Below are 14,448 nucleotides of genomic sequence, written 5' to 3' on the forward strand. Positions count from 1 at the left end.
TTCTGATCATTTGAATAAATTTTCTTCTGACTTGAGAACAAAGGCTTTAATTTATGTCATTCACAGTATTTGCTATTCCAAATGCTGTTTCACGCCGTGTGTGTGACTTGCAAGAAGAGCCCTAGGGACTGTGTATTTTACTCAGGGTCCTGTTAGCAATTTTAAGGGAAAGTTCTTTATTTGGGTGAAATGTTCTTGGTAGGATTAGTTAATGAGGCATGATGCTGTAAATCCTGTTGGCCAAATGTACATGGCATGTAGAAAAGTAGATAACTGAGAAGGACTTGCATTCTGATACTGTTGTTTGGATTTGGGTAGCATATTACTCTCACCTATGGACCAAAAATGCATTGTTCAGAGCACTGTTCAAGCAGGGGGAATGAACTTGGCTAGTTGTTGACAGCTGTTCAATGTCTCTTGAGTTATATGTGCCATTTCTCACATTGTGGTTTACTCATAATTGGGAACAGCTCTTTGTCTAGACAATTTTCTTTTTTCTATAAAATTGCTTAGCACCGTGGTACAACATCATTGGGGATTTTCAGTGCTAGGGTAAGTAAAAGGATATATGCAAAAAACCCTAACAGAAGTTGAAAAAACTTTAATATTCTGTAGTAGCCAGTAATCTGAAACCACAATAACTTTCTACAAAGTGTTATCTCTTTTTATTCAAAATTAATGTTTGAAATCTTTTTCTTTAGAAGTTACTATTAATTCCACACTTCACAATCTAATTTTCCTTCCTAAACAGCAGCTCCGATAATCCTGTCCTAAACTCCATCAATCCCACCACACTTCCCAGCCTTGATCCTAAAATAGTTTAGTAAGCTCTGAAAATGAGGCTTCATTAATTTTACAGAACATACCAGAGGACATTCACTAGTGCTGTATATCTAGAGTTTCTGTGGAGTCAATTAAAATACAGCTACATTTTTCTGAGTAAGCGAAGCTTATTTTTTATGATACCATACCCTTTTTCTCCAGTCATATTTACTTCCCACTTCATAAAATTCAGGGATCTGTAATGAATTTCTCAGACATTACTGAGGATTAGTAAAGTTCTTTTGTGTTTCCTTTAGGCTTAATTTACAACTTGCCTTATGCTTTCTACATTTTTATAACAAAATAGTTTCATCTGATTAAATATGAATCTCTTACATGGGTTTTAAATAATGTGAAAGAATCAGCACTCAATCTATTCAATCTCTTATTAGAAATAGTGGGAAATTTGGAACCTTTTTTTTTTAAATCAAGGCTTATGTAGTTATTGTGTATTTCTTGGTAATTTTGCAGGTATTGATACAAACAGATACAAAGCCTTTTTCATAGGAGCCACAATTAATTTTGTAATTTTTTTTTTCTTTAGTTCAGGTGTATTTGATTATTTTTCTTATGGAAACTTATAAATCAAGTAAGTGGTAGAAGGAAAAAATTACAACAGTTCATCCCACAGTGTTTTAAATGTTCTACAAATGGACCTATTTAGCTTTAACCCTCCTTTGCTGACATTCAGCTTTTGTGATGATCTGGTATTCTGTGGCCCAGCACTAAACACACAGGACATGGACGGTCTTAAGATATAGTACGTATCTTTGTCAATCCAGTTACCAGAGATACAGAATAGTACAGAAGTTTTGCTAGAATCACTTCTAACGAGATCTGTGAATATGGTGTCCAGCAAAAGCTTTTTTCTTTGCAAAACTTTACTTTGGTATATGGCCCTTTTCATAGTGAATATGGTTGGACCATAAGGTGTCAGAGTGGCAGTGATATCTAGGTGAGAGCGGTTTTACGTTCAAGATGTCACTTCAGCAATCCCATTTTTGCCACAGAAAATGTTTCCATTTAAGTGAAATCATATTTTTGAGTGAGGTGAACATGTTATATGGCATAAACTGGTATTTTTGAAGCTCATGAGGCAAACCAACAAAACTAGATATTATGAGTGCGATTCTCTCAGTCTTGTTTGCGTATTGTAATAAAGATATTCTAATGACTGTAATATGCTGGTTTTCTCTACAGATGTTGTATTAAATAACGTGTTTGCTAACTGTTAATGCCTTTGTTGTTGCAGATACAGCAGTGGTGTATAAAAATAGGAATGGACATGTTGTTGAACTGAATGTAGAAACAAATACAACTACATTATTATTGGAAAATACAACTTTTGTAAGTAATATATATTATTTACTCATTTCTTAGTGGAAGTCTGCTAGCATTTTTTCCTGCAACAGGAGTGAGAGAGTATAATACTGAAAGGTTACAGAAAATACATTTATAACCTAGAGTAGATTATACATAAATGGAAAGTATAATCCATTCCTCTGTCAGTGCACGATTTCTGGCTTATACTTGTTGTTTTATTCAACCTACGTGTAAATGACCAAGATGTTGGAGGAGATGTTGTTGGCTGTAGTCTATGCTTTGTTCAGGCCACTTGAAGGATCATGCTCGGCATATGTGCTGGTGAATCTACCTGATGTCTATTATAATAAGAGATACCATAAAATGGGGGAATGATACTCAAAATATTGAGAGCTTTTCCCTATTAGAAAAGCAGAAAAGTGTTCAAAAGTCATATGAAGATTTTCTTTTAAGCAATTAAATATGCAAAGAAAAATTTATTTCCTGGTCCTGTTAATCTCTGGCTTACTTGTTCCTCTGTGCTTTAATGGCAAACTAGATGGTTGGGGATTATTCCTCTTGGCCAGTAAATAGTGTATAGATGAGTGGTTTGCACATGTTTCTGACTAACAGTAATTGCTAAGAAATGTTTTAATGCCTTAGTCTATATTTTCTCTTGCTTTGCTTGGTGCTGTTGTTCTCAGTGATACCACTTACAGCCTACCCTGTAATTCTCGTTTATCAGGGTTTTGCAGCATAAACGTGTGGCTTGTCAATCTTTCCTCATAAGTACTCCATACAGACCAGTGGCTGTTACTGTTAATCCCTGTATTTTTAATTTAGTAAAATCTTTTGCACCTGTAGATCCAAAAGGATGACTCATTTTCATCAGTGGTCTTTGACAAAGGTTGATTTTATTCCAGACCAGTTCCTGGCCTTTGCTGATACAGAGTCCTCATTTCAAAGCATAAAGCCCCTGGTGACTTTTTCTTCTAATTCCTCGAACTAGAAAGAGGAGAGCAGAAGTTCAGGAGAAAGAACTTGACGCTGACTTCCTAGGTCAATGTAAAGATGAAGGAGAAGGGAGGAGAGAACTGTATTTTAATGGAGTGTGTGTGAGGCTCCCTTTCTGTAAGTTGCACCCTTCCATATGCTGGGATGTGCCTCAGGGTACCTCCTAGCCCAAAAAAGACTGGCAGACACAATTAAAAGTGGGTGAAAAGGTGAATTTCTGTAAAGTACAAACCACAATGTATTGCAGATGCATTTTTCCTCTTACCTGTGTATGTGTGTGTGAGCACTTGCCTGGCTAAGTAGAGGATTAACTGTGTCAGGCCTACGTATTGCCTTTAGTGTATAACTTGAATGCAAGCAGCTGCTTGGACGTCCCTGGCTATAAAACTTGACTTTAATGACAAGACTTGAGTTTTCTCACAGATGAATTCATACGCTTTTGGCTGCAAGTATTTGGCTCATGCTATGTCAAGTGTAATGCCAGCATGACAGGCTATTCAGGCCATTATGCTAAACCAATCTTGCCAAGTAATGATGGATCAGTATGGACAGGCTGCTTCACACTGCGAACGTCGCCTCTTTTCACAAAGTTGTTCTTCTCTGGGCTTTTTATGGAACTGATTTATCCTTAAGCCATGCAGACTGAGAGAGCTCTAGATACTAGATATCTACTCTTAATTAGAAATGTGGGAAACTGATCCAAAATGGATAATATTCAAGCAATCATTTAGCAATTAGGTATGGAACAGGGACAAATAAAAACATGTGTGTGTTTTCCTGCAAAGCTCCTCTCTGTACACAGTCAAAAGCTAAGAGTGTTAGAGGTAAATAAAGTGAATTCCAGCAATGATTATTCATATGGAAGTAGAATAAAAAGCTGAAAACAGAGCAGTAAGTTTGTTGGTGTGTGTTTGGCAGAGAGCAATGGGAAATGTTGCTGTGCCAAGTTGTCTGTTGACAAGGTGGCCAGCAATCCTAACAGATCGTAATGTTACAGAGGCAGACTGTACAGCCGAAATCAAAAGCTGTCCTGTTCTTCTAAGCTCCACTGTCCAAAAATTCACGCTGCTAAATGTACTCTTCCAAAGTTAGACACCTGGATTGTTAATCAAACATTTTTCTCGCTCAATGTCACATCTGCTTAATCACTGGTGCATAATTAGAATGGTGCTGGTTTAATGACTCTGCAGAGATGTCTTGTATTAATAAAAAACATAGCACAGATCCAACATAGGCAGTGGCAATGCAAGTTCCTTCATTCTTCTCTATCAAAAGGTTTTAGTCATGGAAGAATCACCTTTCGATGGGAGTTATTAGTCTCCTTTCAATCTGTGTTCCCTCTCCTGTTTGCCTCTCTGTTCAAGCAGCCTGCCGAAGTCGCAGGTTTTTCTTAGTAATGTTGATAATTGTCCATTGAAAATTGAACTGCCATGATAAACTCATTGCGCAGAGGCAAGGGGCTAGTAATGACTCTTTGTCACCACTGATTGGGCTGTATTTGAACCAGCAGCTCAGAAGAGATTTTCTTTTTTCCTCATTACTAATCCCCTGAAGCAGTCTTCCACTGTGTACAGATCACTGGCTCTTCTTTTGCATCTTAGAGACTGTCATTTTTGTGCAAAGTACATTTCTTTTATCCTTCTTTGTGTTGCTTATTGCCTAAAAGTCAAAGATAGCCCTACTGAAGAGCCACTATGCTCACTATGCATGTGTATCAGCCAAAAAGCAGACTGCAGGTTTTTTTGAAAACATATGTTATATATAAAAAAGATTTAAAAAAACCCACTTAAAAAAATACCATTAAAAATAGCCATGCACCTGGAAAGAAGAAAGGCTTTTGTTTTGTTCTTCTAAGATGCCCATTTCTCTTCCATAAGGAAATATCTATCCAAAGTTCCTGAGTTAAAAGTATTTTTTTTCCAGTTTCATTAGGTTTTATTCAGACAGTAGAAGAAATTACTGCACTTCATTTGTCCGTTTCAAATGGAATCCTTTTCTATAATCAATCTATTAGTAAAACAATCTGGCCTTTATGTAATTAAATATTAGCACAACAATATTATGGATAACAGATACACTGATACAAGTGAAAAGAGTAGCTTGTAAAGCACAAAGAATATCTATTAACATCTCTGGAGATAATAATTTAAAGACATTTTCTAATACATATTTGTCCTCTGAGTGTATTCGTGTAGTGCATCCTGTTTAAGCTGTCTAATAAACAGTTAATATTATGAGCCAGCGGCATATAAATGTTAACAGCTGGAGGCTGGGCAAGGCTTCTATTAAATGGAGCCAAAAAAAGCCCTAGACATTAATCACTGTGTGGCATCCTGATGTTTGCGATGCTGCTTCGATACGTGATTACAATATGTTCTCTATCATCTATCTGAGGTGCCTATCACCATAACCGTAAGTGACATGCCTACCAGTTCTTCAGCATTTAGCAATACTTTATTACACATTATAGTTCCAAAATAAGTAACTTTATGCCACATTTATCTAAGTAATTTTGGTGTTTAACAAGCATTTTGTTTATACCTTTTGCTGTCAACTATTACATAAAGTCACTAAGAGCAGGTTACCGGTTCACACACAAGCCAGCCACAGGATCTGGCTACACTGGAGAGGAGAGCATGGAGGACCACATGGTTTCTTCTGCTCAGGGGAGGTTGTCCATCTGGTCCCTTATCATGCTTCTAGCTCAGCCTCTCTAGTCTGTTTTGCAATCCTTAAACCCAAACCAAAATGAAAAAAGCAAACACAGCGATGAGAGAAAACGTGCGTAGGGACTGTGTGTTCTGTTATGGTACTTTCCAAATGTGTTGAATCCTCTGAAAGAAATCTTTAGAAATTTTGCCTTCATTTTTCCCTTTTAAAAAAAGCTGCAATAATTATGAAAGTGGTATGACTTTTATTTGTTAGCCCTCAGTTCCACTGCTTTTGTGGTGGACAAATGCAAAATTATTCCGATGCCATGCAAACACCCTAACAAACACTCAGTCCAGGATCCTGGGTCAGAGATGAATCTAGCGTGACTCCTTAAGCCTTTTGAGTGTAGATGATGGGTTATATTTTGAATCATCAAATAAGAGGCTATTGATTTGTTTGCAATGCCTGACGATGCAAGTATAATTGTTTTCAGTTTGGAAATTCTAGAATAGGGTCTTGTATTTACAACAGCTTCCCCCCCCCAGCTGTATGCTTTGGACTCTTTTTAAACCCAGCAATTCCTGACTTGCTCTCCCCCTTGATTTCGGTGCCTTTCCACAACTCTTTTCAAGCTCAAGGGGAAACCGCATCCTGGTGCACAGCAAACAAATACTACTAAGTTGCAAACCTGTTTCCAGGGGCTTGCCGGGAGTATACCGTAGAGTATGTTGTATCGTCATATTACTGTGGACCATCTTTTACACAAGGATGGAAAGAGAAAAGGATTACTTCTTGCTGCCTGCTAATTAGGGGATGGCGTCAGAAGGGTGAGCAGAGCAGGAGTAGTCTTGGCTCATGATTAGGCTGTGGCAGCCCAGCTGTGAAAACCCTGTGGAGGCCTTGCAGCCAAAAGCAGAGAATGAGAGTTTTAGTCCGAGCAGAGCTTTTGGCAGGGGCTGTTTTGTGCTGTTTTACAGAGCGTTGTTCATAAACAGCCCTTCTTGTTGATAGTTCTCTTCTTTTTGACTTTTTTTTTGTTTTGTGTTCCCCACCACCGCACCCCCTTCCTCTTTTGATGGGAAACTCAGTGTGGCATCTTAGTGCAATTATAGTTCCTTTGTTGATTAATGTAGATTTAATTGCAAGAGTAGTTTACATGCTTATATTTTAAGACCCTTGCGTAAGAGATTAATGAAAGGGTGAATAATGGTAAATACATTAAACAACATTATATAACCACATAAATATTAGTAATTGTTGCAACACTGGACATTTTAATGACCCACACGTTGTAAATAGGTGATTATGAACATTGTAACATTATCTCTGCTCTTCCATGCTCCTCTAAATGTTAAATAAGCCCCTCAGCAAAACCTTTTTAGTAGAGGGGTTTTTATGTTAGGGTTTATTGTTGTAGTGCACCACTGTGCATAAAGATGGGAAAGCCTGACAGATGGAAGGGTTTGCAGTCACTGTGGTTTGGTGGTGGCCATTGGTTTTTGTCCAAGTGAAGGAGGTTTCAACACACAAAATGCAGGGGACAGTACTCCAAACTGTCAAGTTAGGGTGGCTCTGTGTGGATTCTCTCTAAAAAATACTCCTGATGAGATCATTCCTTGATACAAAAAAAAGTTAAGGGTTAACTATACCAATGATGGGGAATGGGTGGGAGGAAATTTTGTGATTTACTGGTTAGAGGTTATTTTCTACTAGGGAGGCAATGGTGTGAGGCTCCTGTGAGCTGCACAGGTCTCTTCATGCCTTTTTTGTATCCTACAGTCACCTCCTCATGTGTGTGAAAGTATCTTGGGACTACATGAGGAGTTTCAAGTCAGTTTGGGGGATTTGTTTTGCATTTTTGAGAACCACCCATCCAGGATGGCCATTGTCCATAGGGTAGAGTTCAGCTTAGATCGTGTTTTAAGGCACATTCATCTTTTACACTTGATAGGAAACCTGAGGGCTAACAGTTACAACACATAGCATTGCAGTGTCTTTGGATCTAGATTAAATGCTCGGGTGACAAAAGAAATAGTGCATTAAGAAATGTAACCTTGGAAACCCACGTTTTTCAACATTCTAATTATCGTGCCTTTTCCTAATTATGACCTGACTCTCTTCTCAGAGGTCTCCTGTTTTCACTACTACAAGGCTTGCTCTTCTGCTAGGCTGCACTCTCAGCTGCTCTCTCATCTAACCTCCCTGTGATCCATCTTCTCCTTTCAGTCGCAGCAGTGGCAATGGGAGGAAAATCCCATTGTTCCCTTGCTTGCTGGTACCACCTGAGGAAACTGCTACATGCCAAATACCTTATCATTTTGCAGCTAGTGTATTTCTGTCCCATCTGATTCCTCTTATGCATTGCCATTTGGCCAATGCCTGTCCGATAAGTTGAACTGAATACCTATGAATGCTAATGAACTCCCATACGTGGATGTTCAGTTATACCACTAGGTTAAAATTCTGATACGGATGTAGGTATGTGATATAGAGAAATGTGTAATTTCCTAAGCAGTAGTATTACCACCAACCTTTAAAGTAACAGTCTAGAGGTCTCAAAATATTTTATCCTGGATGAATAACAAAAATTTTTAAAGCCTAAATGTGTGTTAAGTGAGCATTAGTCAATAATTGGAGAAGGATAAATAATAGGACTGTGGAAGATGTAAGTTTCTGGGAAAAACAGAAGTACAAGAAACTGAAACAGAAAGAGGGGTAAAACTAAAGGGAAAAAATAAACAACAAATAAGTAAACTCCACAGAAGTGAAAATTTTCTCTAACTGGTTTTAACTGTGATGTATTGTTTCACTTAAAACTATCCAACTGAAACTATGAAAAAAAGACTACTATAAAGTGTTTGACAGTTGATAAGGATATATTCTTACAGCTCTGGGCTAGACTATATTATAGGTACCTTCTATCTGTCCGCTCTATAGCATATTTTTGAAAGACTATGAATAAGGCACTGATTTAAATGTTATAGTAGTTAAAATCCACAAAAATACAACATTTTATAGTAGGTGAAAGAATAGAGCAAAGATGAAGGGAGTAGCCAGTACGTCAATAACTCAGAACCAGGCTTTAAGAAAATGGAAGAAATAAAAGGGAGCTGATACTGAGGGGCCCTTGCTGAGGATGCAGAACCTAAACCCAGCCTAAAATTTCTCTTAAACACAATCATAACAGGCATTTCTTTTAACAGCAGAACGCACATAAAATGCAAAATGAAAAAAAAAATCATCAATGCAAAGTATTGACATTGGAAATCAAACTTGAGAATATATTGTTCATCAGAATTTTGTTTTCCATTTTAATCATCCATATGGAAAGGTGGGGGAAAAGCCAATTGTGTGTGTGTAGGTTCTCCCTTATATTAATTTGTTGCAGAATCATTTTTTCTTCGCTTTCACTCTTACAGTCTCAGGCTATTCTCATCTTCTCTTCTTTCCATGCAAAACTATGTTTAGCAAGACATATTTGGAACGTGGATGAGAGAAAGAAGCTGGAAAGCTGAAGGGCAAAAGACTGTTTAAATGCACCGTGTCCTTTTGCCTCCATTTGGCTTTTTATCCTTGCAATCTGTGGTGACAGTGAGACTAGCAGTCATTGCTTGTCCATGGGATCATCACATCATGCATCACTGTCAGGAGAAGAATTAAAACTCTTATCACGTGAAGTATTTCAAAGAAACCTAGAAATGCAATGTTCAATGTAGTTAGACCTAATTATACAGTCAGTGGGGGTTTTGGTTGGGTGAGGAACGCAAGGTCAGATATAGGATCATGCTTTCATGTCTGAAAAAGTGAAATGATGTCAAATTCAGCAATATAGGAAAAACGGATGGCAGATTTGTGAATTAAGAAGGGAAGACAGTGTACAGGTGTTTAAAAAACATTTTTTTGGCTCAGAATTATGCAACAGTGTGAAATATAACTAATTTAGGGATTCCAGCAATTTATCTAGTCAAAGTGTTTTCTAGTTGCATACAGCTGATGGTTTTCATAGGGATTTTAAGTCTTGATGTGGCTAGGGACATAAGGAAATTACCTTCCCTTTTTCCTTCTCTTCTGCCTTTCCTCTCTTGTGGTTTAGAAAGGGGATAAGGATAAGGCGATATGGAGCACACAGTGCAGCACTGTGTTGAATTACCCCCAGTCTCCTAAACAGCTGATAGTCTGCAGTGATGCAGAGGGAAAAGAGCCCTGCTTCTCCATCCAGGAACTGTGCCTAATTAGCCAGCTATATTTCTCCCTGTTTCAGAGCTTATTTGTCCAGAGCTACATTTCTTAGAGATCAAGCACAGCTAAACCATAGAGGCATAGTCATAAGGGGCAGCATTTAGGTCTGTCTTCCTGAACGAAGGCTCAACAGCTCCTGACAAAGCAAGAAGCTTGAAAAGTTGCAGATATGCAGACATGATAGCGGAACAAGCATCCTCCAGACTTTTGATAAGAAGACACCCGAGGTTTTTTAATTCCCAATGTTTCCAATATGGTGTTTTTCCAACACTTTCTTTAATACTCAAAAATATATTCTCCTGAGAAGAGAACAAACCCTTGGGGTCAGAGTCTTCACAAACTTCTTTTTAATGAATAAATATATCTAATCCCTGTTGTGAATGTCACAACAATCTCCCAAGGGCTTGAGTGGCATATGTCTCACCTCCTACCGCAGGGTCTGAAACTTTCTTTTAAGCCCATCACCAGCTGATCATATCTCCTCAGTCATGGAGTCAGGCATCTGTTGGTTGGTGAAATACCTTAGACATGTTTATGGGGAAAAACTGAAATCTGTCTTTTGTTTTAGTGAACTCACAGATTGTGAGCTTACTTGCCATGTTAGGCAGGAGGAATGAGTCATGATTTTTAATTTTTTTTTTCCTGTTGTTAATCTAGAAGGGCTTCTTCCGTGCATACAAGTAGACAGTTTCTGAATTCATTGCCAAAATTGTGCTTGTCTTCACCAAAAAAAACCCAAAACAGACCTCTAAGGAAATTTAAATCACTTTAAGTGACTTTAAGTCACTTAAATCTCTCTGAAATGCTATTAGAATTAAACATTTATTTCCTTAAAGACTTGATTGTAAATCCAACTTCAAAAAATAGGCTAATTATGATTTTATGATAATGTAAAGAAATCAGCATTGCTATCAGCTTTGGCAATGAACATGATTTCTGCTGGTCTAATTTTTATTTTCTTGTTTCTTAAGCAAAACATTAAAAAGTATGAAACAGCTTTATCCTCCTTTTAACAAGAATAATGCCATTATACCAACAAAAAGAAAACTATTTTGCCAAAACCATTACCTGCACTCAAGAGATTATAGCTTATTGGCACTGCATGTACACCATGTGTCTTAGGCATTTCTGGAGGCAAACAGAATTTTGCAGGTGAGTGCAAGTTGAATGAACAAGGTCATCTTCAGTAGGATTCAAATGATTTTAAATCCCAAATCCACAAGACTCTATACTTGGATATAGAATATGCGAGTAGCTCTTGCTGGTGTTGCCTTGAACTGCCAATAGTTTGCAGCTGAGCTACTCAGGTGTTTGCATTAAGTGCATCATCACTTTTGTGGTGGCATAATCAGTGACTGAAGAGTCTTACTAAATGCATGAAATGGTAAGCACCGTGCTCCCTGAGAATGAATTTGGAAAGCTGCCTGGGTTATATATTGCTGAAGACTGAGGTAGTGGGGCAATAATTAATAAGCTACTATAAAGCAGAGAAATTTCACATCTAAAAATGTTTTCAGTGATGTGCTAAGAGAAGGGAATGTTATTCATAGATTAACATTAACATAGTGTCGGCTTAAAGATGGTTAACTCATAAAAGCTAGTTTGAGCACAGTAGAAATCTGTTCTGAATGCTTTGTAGATACAAAAGAATGCTTTTAGTTTTTTTTTTTCTCTTCTTTCCTCGAGACAGCAGATTTATCTTCTAACTTTTGATACTGTTATGCTCTCGCATCAAACTAATACACAGTTTATCTTCAAAACTAATTTTTTCCCTTTGATTTTTTTGGATAGCTTGATTCTGATTATCTTACCTAGGAACTTGAGTTTAATCTGTATATCAAAACACAGCATCTTCTCAGTTTATTGGAAGATTAGCTTTTGCTTTTTTTTTTTCTTTTTTTTTTTAGGAATAACTCCTTAGCTACTCTGAATGTATTAGTTTATGACTTCTGGTTTGTGTACCTTAAACCCCTGTTGAATTCATTAGTTTAGCAGTGGGATTAGGCTAAACAGAACAGGATGCTTAAGAAGTCAAATAAGGGAAAGCCTTCCTTTGAATAGTGGATAGATCTTGCTCTGCAGAGCTATTTGTTTATTTTCTTTCACTTTGTACCTTTGTGGTTCTGTTATTTTTTCTATCCTACTTTTTGTATTCCTATCTGCATTTTTCACTTCTTCTCCTTTTTCCTTTCATTCTGCAAATAGATGTCTTGAGATTCATTTAAAATTATTTCCTTCAGTGCCTTTTAAAGCACATTCTTATCTTCCTCATACATTAGATGCATTAAATTCTTTCTGACTTCAGCATTACCTCTTAATTAAATTACAGCCCTGACTTCAATTGGGTGTCCTGTAGTCTTGGATAGGTATAAAGCAATATTAGTTTTATAATGCTACCTTATGTTTCACTTTGCTCTCCACTAAGCATTTTCTTTCTTATAAGAGCGAGTTTTTCTTTAGTGCAAGTTGTCTTGCAAAATGTTTATGTATGTGGCGTTAAAAGAAAAGCAATAGAGACATAGTGTACACCTATTCTTTTTCTTGTATGTTATCTTTAAGCCTAACCTAGTGGTGAATCTCCCTTATAATCATTCCTGAAGTACGCACCAACCAAAGCATCTTCCTTCATCCTCTGTAAATGAATTGGTTATAGTTGTTATCCTTGAGCTTAGTGCTTGCAATCATGATAAAAACCTCATCAACTTCTTAACTGGTATTTAGTGTCGAGGCCAGATTCATCTGTTGCATTATACTGCTACCAGCAAATTAGACTAAGAATTATGTGAGTCCTTCTTTTGTGAAAATTATGTAGGTGTTCTAAACCAGACCTGTCTTATGAATGGGAAGTTCTTAAATCAACTGTAGGAAAATGTGGAAAAAATGATCCTTCTTACTGCAAACTCACTTTTATTATTACTTCATTTTAGGTAACATTCAAAGCATCAAGATACTCAGTTTCACCAGACTTAAGATTTGTTCTTCTTGCGTATGATGTTAAACAGGTAAGCCAACTGTTCATAATCAAAGAGCCTCTAAATTAGAACTGTCAAACTCTTGTTCTTTTGTATATTTCATCTGCGATTCCACATAATATAATATGATTCATGTACTTGATTTCTCTTACCAAAATGTTCTGATGAAATGATGGTGAAGTATGTATTTAAGTATGTACAGAAATACTGCAAAGTATTTGCCTCAGTTGAGGCAAATTGCCGTGGCTTCCCTGAAATGTCATGCCAGTTCATGTAGTAGAGGTTTCGTAACCCTTAAACTGTTCTGTTACTAGCTGATTATGTGAAAGCCAATCTTTTGATATTCCTTCCTGTTTTAGACAGCTGTACGTGTCATTTATGAACTAGACTAAAAAAAAAAATCTAGGCTGATTCATGTTATGGAATTTTTATTGTTGGCTTCAGTAGTCTGAAACCTGTTAGTCTGAAAATCTCTTGGACTATATAATGCAGTGTATTCTTTGTTTCCCATAACATTTAGAGATTTTGTAGACTATTATGTTGTCAAAAAGTTTCCATCAATAATATCATATAGAGTTTTCTAAAATAAATCTTTGAACACAAACAAAAATGAAAATGATTTTATGAATTTCCTCTGTGCCTTTTGGTATTTGTATAAAAAGTGCTATTAAATATGAACTGTTATTCATTAAAGAATTCTGGATTGATAGACTCAGTGGTTATTCAAGCAAGTTTGGCTTTTGGTTTTTTTTTTAATTTTATTTTGGAACAGTAAAATTTACAAATGCCTGTTAATACCTGTGACCTTGATATCGGAAGTCAATGTTCAGAAATGAGAAAAGATTACTATTGTTTATCACATTATACGGCAGTATAGTAGTTTACTTATTGTTTTGTGTTGGTAACTGATACTACAATAGCTGTGTGTTGTGGATTGAAATTCTTAGAACAATAAAATATTCATTTCCAGATCAGTATACAAACCCTTCCAGCCTCCTGGTAACATCGCTGTATTGATCTGTATACCTGCAGCATTAATAATTGTATCTGCAAACTGGAAAATATGCTGAAAGCTGATCTGAAATATTCTAAAGGTGTTGATGTAAAATGATTTGTTTACTTGGGACTAGATCCAAGTAGGTTTTCTTCTACCAATTCTAGTGGATTCTGCATCAAGCTCTTTTTACTATATCTGTTGACCAATAAACCAGGAAAGAGCTGCCGTTGTTCAGTTCAGTGTTTTTGTTGTCATGGTTTAATCTCAGTCCAACTAAGCACCACGCAGCCGCTCGCTTACTCCCCCCCACCCGGTGGGATAGGGGAGAGAGATGGAAGAGCACAAGTGAGAAAAACTCATGGGTTGAGATAAAAACAGTTTAATAATTGAAATAAAATGATAATAATAATAATATGATAATAATAATACTACACAAAGCAAGTGATGCAC

General features: G+C 36.8%; 1 protein-coding gene across 1 annotated transcript in view; it reads left to right on the forward strand.

The window, feature by feature from the left end:
- Window positions 1-14,448, forward strand: part of DPP10 (dipeptidyl peptidase like 10) — a 259,024-nt gene that overhangs the window by 84,276 nt on the left and 160,300 nt on the right. Inside the window, exons 3-4 of the mRNA XM_009290973.2 lie at window positions 2,075-2,169; window positions 12,957-13,031. Coding sequence (XP_009289248.1) covers window positions 2,075-2,169; window positions 12,957-13,031 — 170 coding nt within the window. The remainder of the gene's footprint in view (window positions 1-2,074; window positions 2,170-12,956; window positions 13,032-14,448) is intronic.

The sequence above is a fragment of the Aptenodytes forsteri genome, unplaced genomic scaffold, assembly GCF_000699145.1.
Source record: "Aptenodytes forsteri isolate BGI_AS27 unplaced genomic scaffold, ASM69914v1 Scaffold29, whole genome shotgun sequence".
Lineage (NCBI taxonomy): Eukaryota > Metazoa > Chordata > Aves > Sphenisciformes > Spheniscidae > Aptenodytes > Aptenodytes forsteri.